This window comes from Notamacropus eugenii, chromosome 4, assembly GCF_028372415.1.
Source record: "Notamacropus eugenii isolate mMacEug1 chromosome 4, mMacEug1.pri_v2, whole genome shotgun sequence".
NCBI classification, from domain to species: domain Eukaryota; kingdom Metazoa; phylum Chordata; class Mammalia; order Diprotodontia; family Macropodidae; genus Notamacropus; species Notamacropus eugenii.
Window position 1 is genome coordinate 61,446,547 of NC_092875.1, and position 22,518 is coordinate 61,469,064.

At 50.9% G+C, this 22,518-nt stretch overlaps 1 protein-coding gene across 9 annotated transcripts in view; it reads left to right on the forward strand.

Annotated features, from left to right (window-relative positions):
- Positions 1-22,518, forward strand: part of ABCA7 (ATP binding cassette subfamily A member 7) — a 54,626-nt gene that overhangs the window by 23,555 nt on the left and 8,553 nt on the right. For 5 of the 9 annotated variants that reach the window (XM_072601354.1, XM_072601348.1, XM_072601349.1 and 2 more), the window contains 28 exons: positions 962-1,161; positions 1,490-1,666; positions 1,916-2,138; positions 3,089-3,310; positions 5,489-5,693; positions 5,782-5,892; positions 7,129-7,300; positions 7,523-7,654; positions 8,158-8,297; positions 10,264-10,401; positions 10,844-11,031; positions 11,168-11,237; positions 11,619-11,821; positions 12,268-12,316; positions 12,594-12,695; positions 13,357-13,511; positions 13,651-13,775; positions 13,875-13,973; positions 15,069-15,261; positions 15,350-15,444; positions 15,888-15,920; positions 16,187-16,292; positions 16,419-16,493; positions 18,243-18,412; positions 19,917-20,094; positions 20,864-20,979; positions 21,228-21,372; positions 21,495-21,618. In XM_072601354.1, coding sequence (XP_072457455.1) covers positions 962-1,161; positions 1,490-1,666; positions 1,916-2,138; positions 3,089-3,310; positions 5,489-5,693; positions 5,782-5,892; positions 7,129-7,300; positions 7,523-7,654; positions 8,158-8,297; positions 10,264-10,401; positions 10,844-11,031; positions 11,168-11,237; positions 11,619-11,821; positions 12,268-12,316; positions 12,594-12,695; positions 13,357-13,511; positions 13,651-13,775; positions 13,875-13,973; positions 15,069-15,261; positions 15,350-15,444; positions 15,888-15,920; positions 16,187-16,292; positions 16,419-16,493; positions 18,243-18,412; positions 19,917-20,094; positions 20,864-20,979; positions 21,228-21,372; positions 21,495-21,618 — 3,946 coding nt within the window. The remainder of the gene's footprint in view (positions 1-961; positions 1,162-1,489; positions 1,667-1,915; positions 2,139-3,088; positions 3,311-5,488; positions 5,694-5,781; positions 5,893-7,128; positions 7,301-7,522; positions 7,655-8,157; positions 8,298-10,263; positions 10,402-10,843; positions 11,032-11,167; positions 11,238-11,618; positions 11,822-12,267; positions 12,317-12,593; positions 12,696-13,356; positions 13,512-13,650; positions 13,776-13,874; positions 13,974-15,068; positions 15,262-15,349; positions 15,445-15,887; positions 15,921-16,186; positions 16,293-16,418; positions 16,494-18,242; positions 18,413-19,916; positions 20,095-20,863; positions 20,980-21,227; positions 21,373-21,494; positions 21,619-22,518) is intronic. The other 4 variants (XM_072601356.1, XM_072601351.1, XM_072601350.1 and 1 more) reach the window with 4 other exon arrangements.

The window sequence follows — 22,518 nt, forward strand, 5'->3', positions numbered from 1 at the left end:
TCATGATTGTGCTTGATAAATGTGTAGCGATTGATTGGCTGTTCACACAGCAGGAAGGGCAGAGTACCTGAAGTACCTCTATTGACTAGAGGATCAGGGAAGACTTCTTGGAAGAGGTGGCATATTGATCAAGCCAGCGTTTATTAAATGCCCCCTGTGTGCCAAGCACTGAACTTAGTGCCCAGGATACAGAGACAAAGACGAAACAGTCCCTGCCCTCAAGGAGCTTATATTCTGGGGGGAGGGGAGGCAACCCAAGATGTGTACAAAATAAATACGTGGGGGAGGGGTCCAGGCAGAGCAGGGAGGGCTCCCGGGAAGCCAACTTGGAGCCGGAATTCACAGATGAAGAAGAAGATGGAAACAAAGGCACAGATCATCTGCCCCTGCCCCCAGCCCAGCCCACACACAAATACACATACATCCCATACATGCACACAGGGCATGCATACACACGTGTGTGCAATCCTATATACATGTGCAGTGCACATAGAATATACATGCACAGAATACAATGTGTGTATGCATATGCATTTCCCCCCACATGCTTACGCAGTACCACATGCACGCACACACACAGCACAACATACATGCGCGCCCACATATGATGCATGCTTAGACATACACCTGTTTCATAATACATGTGTGTGCACACACATGATACACATGCAACCCCACATATAGTGCATGCATAAACATACATGTATGCACACACCTGTGTGCGTAATACACATGCATGCATACATATGCAATGCAGTACACATGCTCACATAGAGTGTGTGCATACACACATGCCTGTGTGCTTAATATACATGCATGATGCATACATACATGCACACACATGTTGGACTCTAGGGACTTTTCCTGTGTTCTTGGCAAACTAATCATCTGTTCTCTCCTGGCATCAGGAACCTAGAACCATCCCCCCAAGTGGTTGCCCCCCTTGTCCTTCCCCATGTAGTGTGTCTCTCTGGACAAGCTGGAGCCGACAATCACGGAGGACAGTCTGATGGCTAGGGCCATCCAACTGCTGGAGCAGCGCCGCTTCTGGGCTGGCATCGTCTTCCTGGGGCTCCAGGATGGGGTCACTCCCAGCCGCATCCGCCTCAAGATCCGCATGGATATCGATGACGTCACCAGGACTAATAAGATCAAAGACAGGTTGGAGCTGGGTTTGGGAGACTGTGGTGGTTCACCCTGGACCTGACCTTCCATGGCCCACCTCCCTGCTCTTCTCTGTTCTAAGGGCACTCCCTGCTCTGATATTCCATGTTCCAGGGTCCTTTCCAGCTCTGCCATTGTATCAGAGGAGGCCATGGGCTGGTTCTTCCTCTGGAGGCGGGTAGGCCTGGTGCCAGGGGAATGGAGATCCTTGCTCTATTAGCCCTTTCAGGGAAGGAAGGAGCCGGAGCCTGGTGTCCTGGCACCAGGGGCAGTGTTCAGGTAGCCTAGAAGAGGGTTTGCCATTGTCCCTGCCTGCTTCTTACAGGTTCTGGGACCCAGGCCCAGCAGCAGATCCTGTCATGGACATGCGCTATGTGTGGGGTGGCTTTGTCTACCTTCAGGACCTCCTGGAAGGGGCAGTTGTGCGGGTGCTGAACAGCTCTGTCCGCCCTGCCAGCATCTACCTGCAGCAGATGCCCTACCCCTGCTACGTGGATGACGTGTGAGTGGCCCCACCTGGGCTCCCCTTCTTCCCTCTCATCTTCCTGAGCATCTTGGGGGCTGGTCAAAGCCCTGTCCATCCATACATAGGCCCCCCAGGCACCCCGGGTAGCCTGTGCCCCCATTGGACATCCCCATCTTGGGTATCTCTTTAGCCACACCTGAGAGAGGGAGCTGTCAGCCTGAGGTCTCCACATTGGTAGGAAAGTCAGGGTGATGGCCAAGGTGCTTCCCTTCCCCCGCCCCCCAGATTCCTGCGTGTGCTGAACCGGTCACTGCCACTCTTCCTGACCCTGGCCTGGATCTACTCCGTGGCACTGATTGTGAAGGGAGTTGTTCAGGAGAAGGAAGCTCGCCTGCGTGATACCATGTTGGCGATGGGCCTGGGCCGTAGCGTCCTCTGGGGCAGCTGGTTTATCAGTAGCCTCTTGCCCTTTTTGGTCAGCAGCGGCCTTCTCGTTTTTATCCTCAAGGTAAGACTGGTCTCCACCCACTCAGCCCCCTCTCCCCTCAAACCTGGGGACCTCCTACCTACTCTATTCAGTCCCTCCCACCCAGAGCTCCCAGCTCCACTCTCTTCCCCAGCCCCAGCTCCATCCCTCACACACAAGGATCCCAGAGGCCCCCCATACCCAAGACCTTCCATATTTCACTCCTTAAGCATGGAGCTCTCTTACACTCTGTCTCCCATACATAGCAAAAGTTTTCCCATCCTTCAGACTTGGGGCCCCAGAGTCCCTCTCTCATGCTGAGGCCTCTCCCTACTTAATCACCTATACCTAAGACCTCCCCTCCCCATTCTATTTCTTAAGCCCAGGATCTGTCTTACTCCATTCCCCCAGGACATCTCCCATGCCTAGGGTACCCCATCACTATCCCCCTCAGTTCTAGGGCCCGCTTCCTCCATGCCCATGACCCTTCTCTGTCCCTTAAACCAAGGACTCTCCCTACTTCATCCCCTAACCCAAGGGCACCATACTCTAGGTCCTCCACCCCTTCACACTCTGAGACCATCTAGACCAGCTCCCACATTTTAACAGATGGGGAAACAGAAGCCTGAGTGACTAGCAGAAGTTTACCCAGGCAGTAAACATCTTGCCTCTAGTGTTTACTGCTTACATCATCTTGGGCAAGTGAATTAATCTGCATAGTCCTCAATGTCTTCCCTAAGGACCTCTCTAGATCCTATAACCCCTATACCCACGGCCCCTCCCAAGCCTTTTCTTCAGTTCCTGCTCTATTGGCCCCATGTCCCAGGCCCCAAATTTGTTACTGCCCTGTCCACCTTCCCTTCCTGTGGGTTTTAGGGTCCTCATTCTCCCCTAGGCCCAACCAAAGGGTGGAGAGAGGACATTTGAGCCCTCCAAAATGGTGGTGTAGACATGGGTGTGACTGGGTCACCCCCTTCCCTTCCTTTCTGCAGCAAGGGGACATTCTTCCCTATAGTGACCCCTTCCTCGTCTTCCTCTTCCTGGCCGCCTTTGCTGTTGCCACAGTCTGCCAGAGTTTCCTGTTCAGCGCAGCGTTCTCCCATGCTAATGTGGCAGCTGCCTGTGGAGGCCTCCTTTACTTCACCCTCTACCTGCCCTATGTGCTTTGCGTGGCCTGGAGGGACCGACTGCCCCCAGCCCTGCGCCTGGCTGCGGTGAGGCTTGGGGTGTGCCTGCCCAGGAAGCCCTGAGCCTTGACTCTGGGGAGGAGGGTGGGGCAGAGAACTGATGACCTGGGCCTGTTTGCAGGGACTCCAACTAATGCCCATCCTGTGGGCAGCAGGGGAAAGATCTATACCCATTCTGCCAGGGTACAAGGTTCCCGATAGAGACCCCCCCCTCAACTCCTCTACATTCAACACCTCTATAGATTCAAATACTTCATGTAGACTCCCATACCCCTCAATCTCTCCAAATACTCCATATAGACTTCTTCTCCCATCGACCTCTTCCAAATATGGATCCCAGGCCCCTATAGATTCTACAGTTCTCTGGATCCCCCAAAGCTGTCATTAGCTTCCTCCTTGCCCAATTCTAGTTTTCAAGGAATTATTTTCTTCCTTAAGTTTTTGATTCCCTATTTCCAGCTGGTTGACTTTCTTTTCATAGTTTTCAATTACTCTTTTTTATATATAATTTTTCCTTGACCTCTCTTACTTGATTTTTAAAGTCCTTTTTAAGTTCTTCCAAGAACTCTTTCTGTGCTTAGGACCATTTAATATTTCACATTGAAAAGGGAGTGGCTTTTTTTTAGCACCATTGTATTATCATATGAACCTAGATCTTCTCTGTCCTCATGAGTAACTCTCTGTGGTTGGGTTCTGACTCCTTTGCTTCCTCATTTTTTTTGTTTTATTTTGTTTTTAACAGCTATTAGTGTAATCAAGTTCTAGTCCTAAGGGAATGATGCCCCAAGCCTCAGGTCCTTCTTCCTGTTATTTGCTGAGATCTGTCTCAGGGCCCAACCTTGGGCTCTCCTCTCCACTCCTAAGCCACAGCTAGGGCCCCCAGCCATACTGTCCCACAAATGATCTTGCTCCCTGAAGTCCCTCTAGTAGTTGCAAACTATAACTGTCCTGTCTGCCTCAGAACTGAAACAGGGACTCTACCATCCTGCTAGTGTCCACAGCCAACAGGGTCCCTGACCCTCACCACTGTGCTCACCAAGTATGTGCCAGCTTCTTTTCACTGTGGCCACAGCCTGGGACCAGCTGGTCAGTGCAGCTATGCTTGGCATCCCTCCACGGTGGAAGATCCATTAGTCTTCTATCCTTAGCCATCAGACCCCCACACTGTCCATGAGATGACAGTTTCTAAGGGTGAGGCTGCCTCCCAACCTAGCTGCCTCCAGGATATGCAGTTTATTGATTCTCCAGTAGGCTGCAGGTGTTTGCACTTCACTCAGGCCAAACCTCTGCCCCCTAAGGTCAGGCCTTTCTTATAGTATTTTAGGAGCACAACTGCTTTACTCCGGGTTTATTTCTGCTGCCCTGTGGCAACGTTCTCTCCTTTTTTTGTGGAGGAAATTTGGAGAGATGAAAATTTTCTGACCTACTCCGCCATCTTCCCAGAATCCTTTTTTTCCAATGTTGTCTGTAAAACCTACCTAACCCTGAGGTTTCTCAGGCCTCCCTTATTCAGTAGACCTTGCCATTGTCTCAAGAGCCCTCACCTTCCCTTTAGATCTCTCGTGGCCCCAGAACGAGTTCCCTTACAGTTTTCACATCTGCTAAAGACTCCGGCACTCTGATGTTACCCAAGAACCCAGCACGCTCCCAGGAGACTCCCCTAAGCCTGTGCTCCCCCAGGGCTGTCCTAGACACTCCTCATGGCCATAAATCACCCCACACCCCTCCTACATGCCACACTCTCATTTTTTGTCAACTCAACTCAACATATTTAAAGCATAATATTTATACTTGCTGTAGAGTAAGGCATGTGACAGGTGCTTGAAATCTAGACAGAAAAGAAAAGCGTCCCTTATCCCAGGGATGCCTCATATTTCCTCTACATCTTCATATACTCTATTTAGGCTCCCTACGGCTCCAGAGCATCCATAGGACCCCCTGATCTCCCATCCCCACAATAGATATCCTGTCATTTATAGATACCTCCTTCCCATCTGTAGACCTTAGACTTTAATCCGCCTTCTTCTGGGAGACCAAGTTGTGCCAACCCTAGGCCCTGGCAGTTTGGGACAGGAGTGGGCAGCCGGCACCCCTTTGGGTTCTGGGACCCTGACCTTAGAGGTGGGTAGGATTGTGTCTGCCAAGGGTCAGGGAGAAAGGGTGCCAGCGGCGATGTCCCCCTTCCCTTTATCCCTGGCTCTATAGAGCCTGCTCTCTCCAGTGGCTTTTGGCTTTGGCTGTGAGTACTTCTCTCTGTATGAGGAACAAGGTGTGGGCATTCAGTGGCACAACATGGGCCGGAGCCCTGTGGCTGGTGATGGTTACAACCTGGCACTGTCTGAGGCTCTGCTGATCCTGGATGCTGGACTCTATGCTGTGGCCACCTGGTATATTGAGGCCATTTACCCTGGTGAGGCCTGGAGAGAGACAGGTCCTGGGGCAGGGGGGAGGCAGGACTCTTGGGTCCTGAGGTATCCACTCTCCTCTACTCACCTTAGGTCAGTATGGAATCCCTCAGCCCTGGAATTTCCCCTTCCAGAAAAGTTATTGGTGTGGAGAGCTGGCAATGGTCAGCCTGGACCCAACCCATCCCAAGGATGACCCCCAGGGTAAGTCCTTCATTCCCTTCCAGTAGACTTGTCACATATTCATTGACCTCATGCCCCTAGAGGCCAGTCCACCCTTGTGTCCCTATTGGCCTATCTTTCTGAGCTTTCATGCTGTAATACATACCTTGATCTCATGCTCCCCATAAACTCCATAGGGCCTTCGCATCCCTGTAGATGTCCCCTAGCCCATTATAGACCTCTCACACATTCCCTATACCGCCCATACTCCCTGTAGTTGCCACACCAGGGCTCAGTACACACAGTGCCTGATGTAGGGTGAGCCCTAAACAAATGCTTGTTATTCTGACTTACTGATACCCCATCTATATCCCTCCACATACTGTATGTCCCGAGATGCAGCTCACTGTCATTAAAGACCAGGGGCTTTTCACCTGGGGTCTGTAAACTTGTTTGTGTTTAAAAATATATATATTTCAACTTAATCAGTTTCCTGGTTACTTTATTTCGTGCAGTTCAAATCTTCTTTTGAGAAAGGATCCATAAGCTTCACCTGCCTGAGGGCCAGAGGTGGAGACCCCTAGCCTCCCACCTTCATCCTTCCTGAAGCCCCCCAGACTCCCTGGATCCGTCTAGACCTGTCACTCTCCCCTGTGCGCCTCCCAGGCCCCTAGAGATCCCACTTCTTCTAAAGGCTCCCTAGCAACCTCAGAGAGAGAAAGGACATCCCTGTAGACCGGTCACTGCCCTATAGCTTCACTCTTCCCTTGTAGAAGACAAACTTCCATTATAGCAGAGTACTAAGGGAGGAGGAGAGGAACTATCCTTTGTTAAGAGCCTACTATGTGCCAGGCAAGGGCTTTACAAATATTATGTTATCTGATCCTCACAATGACCGTTTGAGGTGGGTGCTATTATTATTCCCCTTGTTACAGAAGAGGGAACTGAGGCAAATAGAGGTTAAGTGATTTGCCCAGGGTCACAGTAAGTTTCTGAGGCTGAATTTGAGTCTTTCATGCTCCAGCCCCAGCACTCTTTGCTTCCCTACCTGCCTGCCTGCCTTAGGAAACCCTGGGCAAATCTACCCACAAGCTCTTTATAAGCTCCATATATCTTCTAGTGCTCCCAGGATTTCCCTCTGGTGTTTACAGCCCCTTCCCAGATTTCAGAGTAACAAGCATTTCTCTTGCAGTATGTGGTGGGGGCAGACTTCTTGCAGTCAGGGCTCCCCTGACTGGGGCTGGGAGAATCTCATGCCCTGGCCCTGCTTTCCTTCAGTGTTGGTGGAAGACCCCTCTCCTGGGCTCCAGGTGGGTGTGTCACTTCGGGGCCTGGTGAAATACTACCCTGGCAGTGCCCGCCCTGCCCTTCAGGGACTCAGCTTGGACTTCTACGAGGGCCACATCACTGCCTTCTTGGGCCACAATGGGGCTGGCAAGACCACAACCCTGTGAGTGTCATCCCACTGAGAGGGGGTGGAAACTGGAGGGGCCTCCCCAGACTGTGCTAGGAGGCTGGCTCCGACAGGAGGGGGCAGCAGAGAACTCTTCCATGCCTCCCCCTCCACCCCTTCTCCCGCCCTGGAAACGCTTCGTAAGCCCCAGCCTCACCCACATATTCACACACTTCTGCAGCCTCTGCCATCCATAGCTCTTAACCTTTGTACCCCCAGCTCCATCCTGAGCGGCCTCTTTCCCCCAACTCGGGGATCAGCCCTCATCCTGGGTCAAGACATCAGCTCCAACAGGGCAGCTGTGCATCGCCACCTGGGCATCTGCCCCCAGCACAACGTGCTCTTCGACATGTAGGTCACAGGGCTAGGGTCTGACCTAACTGTGAGACGTCAGAGCTGGGAGGGCCCTTAGAAGGCCCTTAGAACACAGGACATCAGAGCTGGGAGGGCCCTAAGAACATACAATGTCAGAGCTGGAAGGACCCTTAGAACAAAAGATGTCAGAGCTGGGAGGGCCCTTAGAACTCAGGATGCCAGAACTAGGAGGGCCCATAGGCCGTGCAGTGTCAGGGGCAGGAGGGGAGTGGAGAGGGAGGGAGCAAGAAGCCTTAAAACTTTAAACTCAAAATGTTTGAGCCAGAAGGGGCTTGGAAACCATCTCATTGACCCCCCCTCCCCATCTGTGATCTGGAGGGGGAAGGGGCCTTGCCCAGTGTCCCATGGCCAGTTAAGGTGCTCAGGGTCTGGAGCTGGAAGAAGGGGCAGATGGGGGACATTGTTGCAGGCTGAGGATGCTCTCAGGAAGAGTACCCTAGGCATTGGGGTTGGGGCTCACACTCTCTTTCTGCCCCTAGTCTGACTGTGGAAGAACATATCTGGTTCTATGGGCGTCTCAAGGGCCTGAGCCGGGCAGCAGTGGCCCAGGAGCTGCCTTGCCTCCTGCAGGACGTGGGGCTCCCACACAAGCGGCAGGAACAGACACGTCACCTCTCTGGTGAGCTTCGGGCACCCAGCCCTCTCATCCCTGTCTTCTGGACCCATCCCCTCCACCTTCAATCCATTAACCCTCTTGCATTCTGTGCTCCACTGTGTCATAGGGAAGCTAACAAGGGAGACCAGATCCTACCCTTGGGGAATGTCTAGTCTGGCTTAGAGAACAGAATGACAGAAGGAATAGTGAGAGACCAAGACAGGACACTGTGGGACCAGGGGCCAGGTTCTGTGGCTCAGGGAAGGCTTATGGGCTCACAGTGGGGTGAGGGCTTCAGTCAGACAGGATTGTTGTAAATGAGGTCAAACAGGCCAGAAAATGTAGAATTTGGACTTTTCTCTGTGGAGAACTGGGAAAGCTGTCTGAGCTGAGGAAAGACTCTGGTGGCCTCTGCAGGAGACACTGGAGGCAAGGAGGCCAAGCAGGAGGCTGAAGTGACAGTGGCCAAGTATGAGAGAATGGAGCTGGTCTCGCTCTTCACTGGCTTCACTGAGAGTGGGGTGGAGGGAGTGGGAGGTGGTTGTGAGGGATAGGATCAAGGGTTTGGTGACTGATGGAGCTGTGGGGAGAGCACGGGACAGGGATCTGGGTTTGAGCAGAGGATGAGGAGGACACTGACAGAAGGAGAGAAGTCAGGAGGGAAGCTTTATGGGGGAGAGAAACATGGTTTGGGACCAAGTGAGTACAAGGTGGTAGTAAAATTGGCCTCCTCACCAACTCACTCCTGCCCCCTCCTACCCAGAATCCCTCCTTGAAATTTTGGGGTGTGTATGTGTGTGTATACATATCTATATATGTATATATAAATGGTGTTTATCTCTCTATATAGTGTTTTTATACATATATACATATGTATATGTGTGTGGATACATAGATAGATAGATAGATAGATAGATAGATAGATAGATAGATAGATAGATAGTGTTTACATATCTCTGCCTACCTTTTCTCCCTCAGTAGAATCACAGTTTCTTGAGGACAGGAACTCTCATTTTTGTCTGTCTTCACAAGGCCTAGTCCAGTGCCTGGGACACAGTGGTTGCTGACCATCAGAGCATAGGGGCTGGGGAACTGAATCTGGGGTGTCAGATCAGAGGATAGAGATGGTAGGGTCATTATTGTTCAGTTGTTATAGACTCTTGAGAACCCCTTTTTGGGGTTTTCTTGACAAAAAACCACTGGAGTAGTCTGCCACTTCCTTCTTCAGCTCATTCTACAGATGAGGAAACTGAGTCAAACACGGTTAAATAACTTGCCCAGGGTCACACCATTAGTCAGTGTCTGAGGCTAGATTTGAACTCAGGTCTTCTTGACTCTACTTCAGGTATCCTATCCCCTGTGTCACGTAGCTGCCCGTAAGATTATAGTGGGAATCAAATGAATGCTTGTTGACTGACTGAAATCGTTTATGAAGTTAGAATGGACCTTAGAAATATATACTCCCTCATTTTATAAAAGAAGAGACTGAGACCTAGAAAGAGAAATGACTTGCCCAGGGAATCATGGGTTGTAAGTAGTAGATCCAGTATTCAAGCCTAGGTCTTCCAATTCTAAAGACAAGTCCTTTGCTACAACACCATATTACTTAGAGAATGGGTGAGATTGGCAAGGGAGTGTGGAGAGAGTGAAGACGGATTTAGAATCAGGATACTTGGGTTCAATTTCCAGTTCTGCCTCTTACTAGCCACAGGTCATTTATCTTTCTAAGACCTTAGTTTCTTCATCTGTAAAATGAGGAAGTTAGACTAGATGAGATGACCTCTAAAGTCACCTGGCACATTGCGACTGATTTCATGTGCCTGGTCCCCTATACCAAGCTCAGGACCTGAGACCCCTTTGCTCTCCCCTTTTCCCTGCATCCTCTTTCCTGTCCCTATTCCCCTATGGACTCTGGCTGTGCTGGATACTGAGGAAGGCTGGAGGGTAGGAGTCCTGACTGCTCGGTGAGAACGCCTCCCCCATCTCTCAGGTGGGATGCAGAGGAAACTGTCCGTAGCCATCGCCTTTGTAGGTGGCTCCCGAGTGGTCATCTTGGATGAACCTACAGCTGGTGTGGACCCATTCTCCCGCCGAAGCATCTGGGAACTGCTGCTCAAATATCGGCAAGGTGGGGCACAGGGGGTCAGACCTGCTCATTAAGAAGTTGCCTTTGAGTAGATGCCTCTGCCCCTTTCTACTGGGGACCCTTTTCTCTCCTCTCTCAATTCTTGGAGGGGCAGATAATACATGAATAGGACACTGGACTTGGAATAAGGAAGCCCTAGATTAGGAGCTTAGTGACTGAGACTTTGGGCAAGTCACCTTATCTATAAAATGAGAAGATTGGACTTGATGGCTTCTAATCCTGTGACCCTCAGAAATAATCTCTCTCCTTTCTCTCTCTTCCATTCAGTCCAGATTCTCACCCTCTCAAGACCCATCTTAAGTGCCACCCCCTGATTACTGTGGGTTGTCCAGAGACTTTTGTACCCTTGAGATCTTTGTCCTCTTTTGAAGGCCAGCCTCCCCCAGGACTCCCAGGGGTCTTCTCACCTTGCCATCCCTCATAGGTCGCACAGTGATCCTGTCTACTCACTATATGGATGAGGCCGAGCTTCTGGGAGACCGTGTGGCTGTGATTGCGGGGGGTCAGCTGCGCTGCTGCGGGTCCCCCCTCTTCCTCAAAAGCCGTCTGGGCACTGGCTACTATCTGACCCTAGTGAAGCACCAGCCAACTGTGCTCCTCAAGTCTGGGAAGGTGGGGGCTTAGGCCAGTGGGGAGGTGGACTGGGAGTGGAAGGGGAAAGAGCCCTGGGCCAAGAATCTAGACCCTGCATGGCCAGGGCTCTTCTTGTCACTGTCCTGCTCTGCCCATGGTGCCCCTGTGCCCCCAGGATCAGGACCATGGCAGACCTGAGAGCAAAGGCCCAGAAAGCAAAGAAGGTAGCCTGGCTGGTGCCACTGGTGAGTCACTAATGGGCCAACTCTTTATGTTCTTAGAGGCTGTGTTCCAGTGTTTCCTCTCACCTCTGACAGCTTATATTCTCAGGGTCCCCCATGTCTGATGTTGTGTCCTAAGGGCCCTCCCAGCTCTGATATTCTGTATTCTAACAACCCCCAAATCCAGCTCTGACATCTCATGTTCTAAGGGCCCTCCCAGCTCTGACATCCCTTGTTCTAAGGGCACTTCTAGCTCTGACATTCCAGGATTTAAGAGCCCTCCTAGTTTTAACATCCTGTGTTCTCTATTCAAAGACCCCTTTCAGTTCTAATTGCCTGTGTTTCATGAGTGTGCCCTCCATGTGATGGGGAGTTTCTGAGGACCGTTTCCTCTCCTCTTGCCAGATGTGGTCCGGTTGCTCACACTTGTACAGAGCCTTGTCCCTGGGGCCCAGCTGGTGGAAGAGCTTGGCCATGAGGTGGTGCTGACCCTGCCATACTCTGGGGCCCATAATGGGGCCTTTGGGGAGCTGTTTCAGGAGCTGGACCAGCACCTGGAGGAGCTCGGCCTCTCAGGCTATGGGATCTCAGACACCACCCTGGAAGAGGTAGAGAAGGCTAGGGGCCACTTGGGCTCCCAGTCCTCAGGTTTTTTGTCTCCTTCCCATCCTATCACTTCCAAATTCCTCCCCCCTTCCACAGAGTTCTACGGAGAGAGGGGCTCTGGAGTCTCCCCTCCCTTTTTCTAATAAGGTCCAGAGAATCACAGAACCTGACTTTGAATGCCAGGTCTTCTTACCAAGATTACCTTGAGCAAGTTCCTTGATCTCTCCGAACATCCTGTCACCTCATCCCTAGAGTGTGGGGGCCACAACAAATGAGTCTGAGCATCGTTCCAGCTCTGGACTTCTGACCCTTCCCCCTTCAACTCATGGCCAAGGTTACCTCCCCCACCATTCCATACTTTCTGATTAAGATGCCTCTTCTCCAGATCTCCCCCACCCCACAGGGCCCTCTGTCCTCCTCCCTCCCAGCCCCTCATCTCTCCCTCCAGATCTTCTTGAAAGTGGCTGAGGACAGTGGAGTCGATACAGACCCAGAAGGTATTGCTGTGTTATCATAAGGGGGCTTCCAGGGGAAAGATTCTCTTTAAACCTCTTAAGAGGGATATCTGAACCATGGGTGGGCAGGCATCTATAGGGAGCCAGGTGACCTCATGGTATTTCCTGGCCTTGAGCCCAGATTGGGGCCCTAAGTCTGCCAGCCACCATTGATCACCAGAAACTTGGCAAGAGAGTGTGGAGACCCTGCCCCCATTGCAGGGAGCAAGTCTGAGAGCCCACACTCTGGCTTCACAGATAGCTTTTGTCTCCTTGGCAGACGGTGAGGACCAGCCCCTTCGGTTGGGTATGCCCACCCCGGCCTCTACCCACTGCCAGAGGATGATGAGCAAGGAGCATGCAGAGGAGAATGGGGAAGTGGGTGAGTATGCCTCTGGCTGCCCTCCCTGGCATTGGCATTGAAAGAGCCTTGGGTTTGGAGCTAGAGGAAAGGAAAAGGAAATACGCATTTCTATATGTGCTGGGCACTGTGCTAAGTGCTTTTACAGTTACCTCATTGGATCCTCACAATCCTGAGAGGGAAGAGTTATTATTATCCCATTTTACAGATGAGGAAACAGAAGCAAAAAGAGTGAAGTGACTTGCTGAGGATCATACAGCTGAAGCTGTATTTGAACTCAGGTCTTCCTGACTCCTGGTCTAGTGCTCTATCCACTGAGCCACCTAACTGTCTCAGAAAGGGCACCAGGGTCTGTCTGCTGCTTTTTGGCTATATGACCTTTGAGACTCGGTTTCCCCCCATCTCAAATGAAGAGATCACCCTAAATTGATGTAAAACTCAAATAGAAGCAGATCCCTGTGATGGCAGATTGACTTAGGAAACCACAAGTTAGCATCATCTATGGTTTATTATAATTTTGTTTCCCAGTTCCATTTCAGTCTGACCAGGGCAGCACTCTGGAGTGTGGGCAGCATGGGGCCCCTTAAAGTTTGACGCCTCTGGTTTAAATGGCTTCTCGAGTCCCTTCTTGCTCCCATGCCTGGTTCTTTTGTAGATCTGTTCCCCGCTCTTTTGTCCACAGCAGGGGCCCATTCTGCAGAAATACAGGCTCTGCATGGAGAACTGGGCACCGCTGGAAGAGTACAGGGCTGGGCCCTCACTCGGCAGCAGCTCCGGGCCCTATTCACCAAGAGATTTCTTCATGCCCGCCGCAGCCGCCGAGGCCTTTTTGCGCAGGTCAGGGGGTGTCACAGGGAGCGAGACCTGTGGTGCATGGAAGGAGGGGGGAGTCTGCTGGGCTGGGTTTGGAGACTGAAGCTCAGGCACCCTGGGGCCCCTTCACCAAGCATCCTGTGATGCCCTGGTGCGCCCTCAGATTGTGCTCCCTGCCTTCTTTGTGGGCCTGGCACTGTTCTTCAGCCTCATCGTGCCCCCTTTCGGCCACTATCCGCCCCTGGAGCTCCAGCCGGCCATGTATGGGTCCCAGGTCTCTTTTTTCAGGTGAGGGTGGGGCAAGGCTGGGCGGGGCAAGGCTGGGGGGGCGGGGTGAGGCCAAGAGGTAAGAAGAGCTTGGTTTTCCTCACTGGTTTCTGTTTACAGTGAGGATGACCCTGGAAACCCTGGATATGCCCAGCTGTTGAAGGCTCTCCTGTCTGAGCCCAGCCTCCAAGGCTCTTGTGGGAAAAAGAGCTCAGGCCTGTAAGCTTCCCAGACCATGAAGCCCACTGTCCTCTTGGCTCTGGAGAGCACCTTGTGACTTACACCAAAGGGCAGGGGATGTCAGGACTGGGAGGGCCCTTAGAACACAGAGTGTCAGAACTGGGACCCTTAGAACCCAAGGTGTCAGAACTGGGGGGCCTTTGGAACACACAGTGTCAGAGCTGGGAGGGCCCTTAGAACATAGAATGTCAGAGCTGGGAGGGCTCTTAGAACAGAGAGTGTCAGAGCTGGGAGGGCCCTTGGAACCCAGAATGATAGAGGTTGGAGGGTCCTTAGAGCCCAGGATGTCAGGGCTGGGAGGAACTTGAGCGCCTAGAACATTAAAACCAGAATGGCCTTGGAGATCTAGTCTAAAGCTCTCATTTGACACATTGAGAAACTGAATTCCAAAAAGAGAAGGGCCTTGCTCAGGGTCATGCCACATGGAGAGTCACTGACAGAGCCCTGGCCATGGCACAGCTCTCCCAAGCCCCTTGCCCAAGGTTCTTGCCACTATCCAGTTCTGTTTCTACACCCTCCGCACTGTCCCAGCGCTTCTTCCCCTCCCTCCCCAGATAGGGCCTCAACTACTGCTGCCTGACAGTGCCTCTGACCCTGGCTGTGGGGCATCATGACTTAAGGTCAAGGACCCTGCTCTGCTCCCCCTCTTTTTTTCGAGGCCATCCTCCCAAGCATTCTGGGGAGACACCCCCCCAGGGTCTGGGAAGGAGTTCTAGAATTGGAGGCAGGAGGCTCAGCTACATCTGAGTCTTACTTCTTCCACTTGCTGACTGTGTGACCTTGAGCTCTTCCTTAATTTGCCTCTGTTCTGTTACCTTCAGTGTGCTTTTCTGTAAAATGGGGTTAAAGCATCCGGCCACTCCCTCCCTCAGTGTTTTTATTGCTTTGTAACTTGTAAAGGGCTATGAGACTGTGAGTCACTGTTACTGTGCTTAATTCCCACAGGATTAGGGCAGGGGAAGGTATGATTACTCTGTGTGTGTGTGTGTGTGTGTGTGTGTGTGTGCGCTCATGCGCACACAAGAGCCAGGAAATCATCCCAGCATCTCAGACTCTTTTCTTGTGCCCTTACAGGGGGCAAGACTGTGCCCAGCCTGCCAACTACAGCTTTTGGGTGCCTCCCGTATCCGAGGCTGTGGCTAGAGTCTTTGCTACAGGGAACTGGACCCTGCAGTTCCCATCCCCTGCCTGCCAGTGCAGCAGCCCCAAGGCCAGGAAGATGCTCCCTGACTGCCCAGAAGCAGCAGGGGGCCTTCCACCTCCCCAGGTGAGGCCTACAGAAAGTAAAGCAGGGCCCTCTGTGGGCTGTCAGGGCAGGCAGGCTGTGCCTGGACTGAGATTCTTTCTTGGAACAGATGCAGATGGGCCCAGGGGATATTGTACAAAATCTCACAGGAAGGAATATCTCTGACTATCTGGTTAAAACCTATCCTCGGATCATCAGTCGGGGGTAAGGGCTCTGCTGGCTCCTGCTCAGCATCTGTCCCAAAGGTCAATTGCCATCCCTGCCACCTGTTATTCCACCCCATTCATCTTACCCTCCACCCCCACTAGGGAACATAGAGTATCAGAGCTGGGAGGGGCCTTAGAATGCAGAATGCCAGAGCTAAGAGGGCCCTTAGGACACAGGTTCTCAGAGCTGGGAGGTATTTTAAAGATTTTCTATTCTAATGTCTTGCTCACTCTGTTCACTGCCCTCCCCACCCCATTCCTCAAGCCTTTTCTGTCATACATACCCTACCCTCACGCAGGCCTATGGGAGGAAGAGGCTGGGACTGAGAGGGAGGTTGCCCCTCCCCTGTATTGGTACTCATAGCTAGATGAGTAGTGGCCAGGAGCCCTTTTCAAATCTGGGGAAGTGACCAAAGGTCTCACCTTCTTCTCTTCTCTCAGACTGAGGACCAAGAAATACGTCAATGAGATTAGGTGAGCTAGTGGGGCCCTGGTGGGGGGAGAAGAGGGAGTGGATTGAGGAAGGTCTTTCGTAGATTTGGAGAGGGTGTGAAAAGTTAGTCTAGGGGGAGAGATGAAAAGAGAGGGGGTATGGCCAGGGTAGGGCGGGACATGTTAGGGAAGAGGATTTGTAGACCTTGGGTAAAGAAATACAGGAAGAGAATGGATGGGAGGGGAGATGGGGGATGTGAACAGAGCAGTGGAAACCTGCTCTGAGACTGGGCCTGCCTCATCTCTAGGTATGGGGGCTTTTCCCTGGGGGGCAGCTCCAGCTTGGGCCTGGGCTCAGGGCCAGAAATCCTCAGCACCATCCAGGAGTTCCAAGGCTTGTTCTACGGTTCCCAGGTGACTAGCTGGGGCAAGGGTTGGTGTGGAGAGAAAAGAGGTGGGGGCAGGGGCAGGGGCAGGGGTGGGGTGAAGCCTTCTGACTGGGGGAGGGGTGGTCTTTAACTGTCCTCTCTCCCTGCCTAGAATCATGTGGTGCATCACCTGCTACAAAATCTCAGTGCCTGGGCTGAGGGTCTGGACACACAGAACAATGTGAAGGTATGTGGTGGTCAAACGGCTGCCCCTTCTCCAGGCCCTGGGGACCCAGGGGTTGTCCCATTTCCTCTCACTCTCAATACCCAGGATTAAGTCCTCGGTGTCAGAGTGGAGAGGAGTGAAAGCTGAGACACTGGAAAGGCCCTATGGGCTGGTGGGGGAAAGGAAAGGGAATGAGCATTTACCCGTATGGCACCTATTATGTGCCAAGCACTGTACTAAGGCTTTTTAGGTTTATTTTTTTTTTTAAAAACAAATATTATTTCTTTTGATCCTAGTAGGTACTGTTATTATCCTTATTTTAAGATTTGAGAAAACAGAGGCAGACAGTGGCTAAGTGTCTTACCTCAGGTCACATTTCTAGTAAGTTTCTGAGACTTTTCAACTCCAGGCCTAGTGCTCTATCCACAGCACCACCAAGGCAACATTTGTGGAGTTACGATTCAAATTCTACTTGTTACTCCTTGGGTGACCACAGACAAGTGACTTCCCCTGTGGTGGGGGGGGGGGGGGAGGGGAGTGGGGGGGATGGGGGGTAGTATCTTCCATTCTTCCTCTGAAAATGCAGGGGGTGGGTTGGGGCATAGCTTTAGAGCTGAAAGGGACCTCAGAGGCCATCAAATCTATCCCCTCCATTTTACAGATAGGGAAACCAAGGCAGACAGAGAGGAAGTAACTTGTCCAGAGTCTCACAGTTCCTAAGTGTCTAAGGAAGAATTTGAATCCAAGTTCTCTCTGAATGCAGGCTCAGTACCTTCTTCAATACACCAAGAAGCATCTCCAAGGAATTCACCAAATTTTATAGCAAAGATGGAGCTTTGGTGGCATCCCAGCCAACATGAAACCCCTTGACAATATCCCCAGCAAATGCCTGTTGCTTAAGCCCTCTTCAGTGATGGAGAGCTCTCTACCTTCCAAGGCATTGTAGCCCTGTTTTGCTTTTTTTTTTTAAGTACTCTCACATTATCTACCTTTCCCATTGAACAGCAGTCTGCTGGAGCAATCTTCAGGGTTAGCTCCCAGACTCCTATGGGTCTGCCATTGACCTGTGACTTTGGGCAAGCCCCTCTTCCTTCCTGAGCCTCAGTTTCCCTCATCTGTAAAAGGAGACAGTTGGATTTGAGGGCTCCGTAACCATGGTCCTAAATCTTACCTCAGACTCTTACTGGCCCTGTGACCTTGGGCAAGTCATTTAATTCCTCTCAGCTTGTTTCCTCATCTGTAAAATGGAGATGATAGTGATAGCTCCTACTTACTAGGGTTGTTGTAAGGATCAACTCAAACAACACATGTAAAGTTCATTATAAAACTTAAAATGCTACAGAAATGTTAGCTCGTCATCATCATCAGTTTCCTCATCTGTAAAATGGAGATGCCGATAGTAATAGCACCCCCCTACCCAGGGTTATTTCGAGATAATATTTGTAAGAAAATATCTGAGATAATCTGTGTAAAGTACTTTACAAACCTTAAAGTGTTCTATAAATGCTTGCTACCCTACTTTAAATCTCACCTGAGTTTTAGCTGTGTGATCTTGGGCAAGGTACTTAACCTTTCTCAACCTCATGTTTCTCATCTGTAAAATGGGGATACTAATAGTACCCACCTCCCAGAAGCTGAGATGAGGTTCCATAGGTGAAGTACTTTCCACACTGAATATGTCTCTCTGGTTCCATTGCTGTTATACTCATTATTATTGTCATCATGAGCTGGGCCCCTGCCAGTGGCAGTGACAGGAAGTCTTTGACCCAGGTCTGGTTCAACAACAAGGGTTGGCATGCCATGGTGGCCTTCATCAACGTGCTGAACAATGGACTCCTTCGTGCTCACCTGCCCCCGGGAGCTGACCCCCGAACCTACAGAATCACCACTCTCAACCACCCCCTCAGCCTTACCAAGGAGCAGCTCTCAGAAGCCACCCTGTGAGTGCCCAGGGCCCTCTGCCCCTCTGTCCTGTGGCCGGTGCCCTCTGACTCCTCTGACTTCCCCTTCTCCCTTCTGAGCTAGATTTGCCTCAGGACTCTGCCAACTCATTATTATCAAATTTGTGGCTATATTTTGTTTTGAGCCAACAGATGTTTCCCCAAAAAAGTTACTTACAGAGTCACAAACAACAGCTAGCTTATTGATTGGTAACAGAGTAAGGGATGCACCCTTTGCCATTGGCAATATTGTACTCACACTGACTACAGTAATTGATCAGAGGCTACTGCCTACTGGCCATCATACTATAGTAACTGTTGATTATGTTGGCTGCTGTAACTGATCAGAGGTAGTACGGCGGTCACACTGGCTGTTATAACTGATCAGAGGCAGTATGGCGGTCACACTGGCTGTTGTAATTGACCAGGGACAGTATGGCAGTCATACTGATGACTGTAATTAACCAGGGGCAGTATGGTGGTCCCATTGACTACTATAGTTGACCAGAGACAGTATGGCAGTGATACTGACAGCTGTAATTGACCAGGGCCCTGTTGCCTTGCCATACTGATGCTTTTTTCATTATCAGCCTTGCTATTTTTAGTCTCTGCAGTCCAACCTTGCCTCCTACCCCCTTTACATAAAGTAATGAAGAGCTTTGAATTTGACGTAAGGGTTAGAATCCCATCCCTACTATTTCACTACTATGTGGCCTTGAGCAAATCATTTCCCTTTTCTACATCTCTTGTTCCCTTATCTGCAAAATGATGTGTCTAACCTAGATCAGTATCTTTGCCAAGAAAACCCCAAACCTAAATCTGGAATTCTTAACCTGCAGTATGAACTTGTTTGTTCATTTGTTTAATATGTTGTTTTATATACTGACAACTGTGTTTCAATATAATTGGTTTTCTTTGTAATCTTATGTATTTTATAAATCTTATTTTTTTAATGGTTCCTTCAGGTTCCCCAGTCTGTCAGAGGAGTCTGGCACATAGGTTAGGTTAAAAGGCCCAGGCCTTGATTGACTGGATGATCCCAGGGTTTCCGACCTCGGTGACCTTTGAGCTCTTAACTACCATGGTGCTGGGAAAAGGGCCCCTGGATTTGATTGAAATCCCAGCTTGGTTGACCTGGAAAAGCCCTCACTCTAAAATGAGGGGGTTGGACCAAGTGATATCCAAGGTCTCTTCTTCTGACTAATTTTGTGATCATTTTATTCTGACCTTTACCCTCGTGCTCCATGACCTCCATGATCTTAACCATTGTTCTGCCATAATCTTTAATGCCGTGTTTGGTGATCCACTGTAATCTATGATCTTAATCATGGATTCCTTTAACCCACTGTTACCTCTGGCCTTTATCCCTTGACCTCTGACCATGCCATCTAATGCCATGGTAGGTAGTCTCTCAGGAGACCCAGCTGCAAGCCCTCCAGCATCCTCTTCCTCGTTCCTTCTGTGTCTGTGATTTGCCCTTGCCATTGGCCCAACCCTTTCCTAGGATGACCTCTTCTGTGGATGTGCTGGTGTCCATCTGCGTGCTCTTTGCCATGTCCTTTGTCCCAGCCAGCTTTGTGCTCTTCCTCATCGAGGACCGAGTCAGCCGAGCCAAGCACCTGCAGCTTCTAGGGGGCCTGCCTCCAACCCTCTACTGGCTGGGCAATTTTGCCTGGGACATGGTAAGAGAGGGCTGGGGGCAGGCCTCCGGACAGAGCCATGGGCCAAGGGGTTAGAAGTCTTGGGTTTTACTCTAGGTACTACTATTGTCCTGACACGTGAGTCTTCTGCTCTAGATTTCAGATGGCCTTCACACCTCTACAAGTTCTGACATTCTGTGTCCTAAGGGTGCCTCCTAGCTCTGACATTCCCCTAGTCAGATATCCTATGTTCCAAGGGCTCTCTCAGTTCAGATTCTGTGTTCTAAAGTCCCTTCAAATTCTGACATCCCATGCTCTAAGATTCCTCCCAGTTCTGACATGCTAAAATTCTCATGGGAGAACTCAGCCCCACCCTCAGATTGCCAAGAGTACTACTGCAGAGATGCAACTCACATAGGAAAAAAGGCCCATGTGAGAGACAGGACAGATTCAGGTTCTGTATCACTTGTGCTCACTGTTGTAGGAACTCAAGAGCAGGAAGATGCGGGGGTGGGAGGATCTCCAGCAGGCTATTTCAGGTTTTTCCCAGCCCATCCCAGGCAGTCTTAGAATGTCAGAGTGGGAACGCCCTTGTAGAACATAAAATGTCAGATATGTATAGGACCTACCTTCTCATTTTACTGGGGTCCAGAGAAGAAGCTCACCCAAGGGCACACAATCCAGTGCCCACTTTCCCTGGTGGGTCCAGAATTCTTGCAATCTGGGGAGACCTGCTACACCTAGATATGGGAGTGATGACAGGAGGAAGGGAAGTGGCTGATAGTGATAGGGCCATCTCCTGCCCCCACAGTGTAACTACCTGGTGCCAGCAGGGCTGGTGGTGCTCATCTTCCTGGGTTTCCAACAGCAGGCATATGTGGCCCCAAGGAATCTGCCTGCCCTCCTACTGCTACTGCTGCTATATGGGTGAGGTCTCTGTCTAGTACCTAATGTCCTCTGCCTGCTCCCCAGATGCCCATGGCATCAGAGTTCCCAGTTCTTCCCCTCAGTGCCCATGTCCATTGTACTACTGATCCCCACTGATGCTTCCCATTTCTCATTGTCTCCAGGCCTCCATGCCTCCAAAATCCCAGTCTGTCCTGTGATGCCTGTCTCCTCCTACAGGCCATGTGCCTTCCACAATACCCTTGTCATCTTTTCTCCTTCCTCTCCAGCTGGTCCATCACCCCACTCATGTACCCAGCCTCCTTCCTGTTCTCTGTGCCCAGCACAGCCTATGTGGTCCTGACCTGTCTCAACCTCTTCATCGGCATCAATGGCAGTGTGGCCACTTTTGTACTGGAGCTCTTTTCCAACCAGGTGTGGGTAGTCTGATAGTTGGCACTGTAGTACGGCTGGGTGGCTAAGTCTCTGGATTAGTTTCCTGGAGAAGATGGGAATTGTATTAAGGGTTCCCTGACCTGCCTTTCTGCCCCAAACAGAAACTGAAGGATGTGAGCTGGATTCTGAAGAGAGTTTTCCTCATTTTCCCACATTTCTGCCTAGGCCGAGGGCTTATTGACATGGTTCGGAACCAAGCTGTGGCTGATGCCTTCATGCGCCTGGGTGAGTGTCCCACAGCTAGCTGAGACAAAGCTTATGTTCTGTGTTCTAAGGGCCCTCCCAGTTCTGACATTCTGTGCTCTAAGGGCCCTCCCAACTCTGACATTCTGGCCTCTAAGGGCCCTCCCAGCTCTGACACTCTGTGTTCTAAGGGCCCTCCCAGCTCTGACACTCTGGGTTCTAAGGACTACCAGCTCTTCTATAGCAGACAGAACTCTGGGTTTGGTCAGGCTGTTAGATGAGGGAAGGACGACAGCCAGGAGCAAGAACAAACCAAACTGGGACCTGAGGTAGCCTCCGTCCCAACAGGAGACACAGGACTCAAAAGTATAAGACCAGAGAGACCCAGAAAGAATGAGTCCGCACCAAGTATCCTGTTCACTTTATGATTCAGATATACTAAGCTCTGAGCTCTAAAAAAGGGCAGATCCCTGCAGGGTCCCCTAGAAGTATACAACAGGAAACAGTAGATGAGGAACATTCCATCTGTCCAGCCCCTCCGATTGCAAAGGAGGAAACTGAAGCCCAGAAATGGGAAAAAGGTCCCAAAGAGAGTGAATACCAGAGATGACGCAAGCATCAGGGTCTCCTGACATGATCCCAGGCTCTTTCTGCTGCCCCAAACTGCCATTCAAGCAGATGAGACTTTGGTCAGACTGAGAAACAACATTGGGCAGTGGAAAGCATGCTAGGCTTGAAGCCAGGAGACTTGACTTCTTGTCTTAGCGCATCCACTTGATAACTGTGTGTAACTGAACAAATCTCTTAACCTCTGAGCCTCAGTTTCTTTGCTTAGAAAATGGGGATAATGATTTTTATAGGAGTTTCTTCCTGGGAGTGTTGTGAAGGAAGTCCTTGATCATCTCTAGAAAGGGGGCTCCATTTGGAGTCAGAAGACCCGGG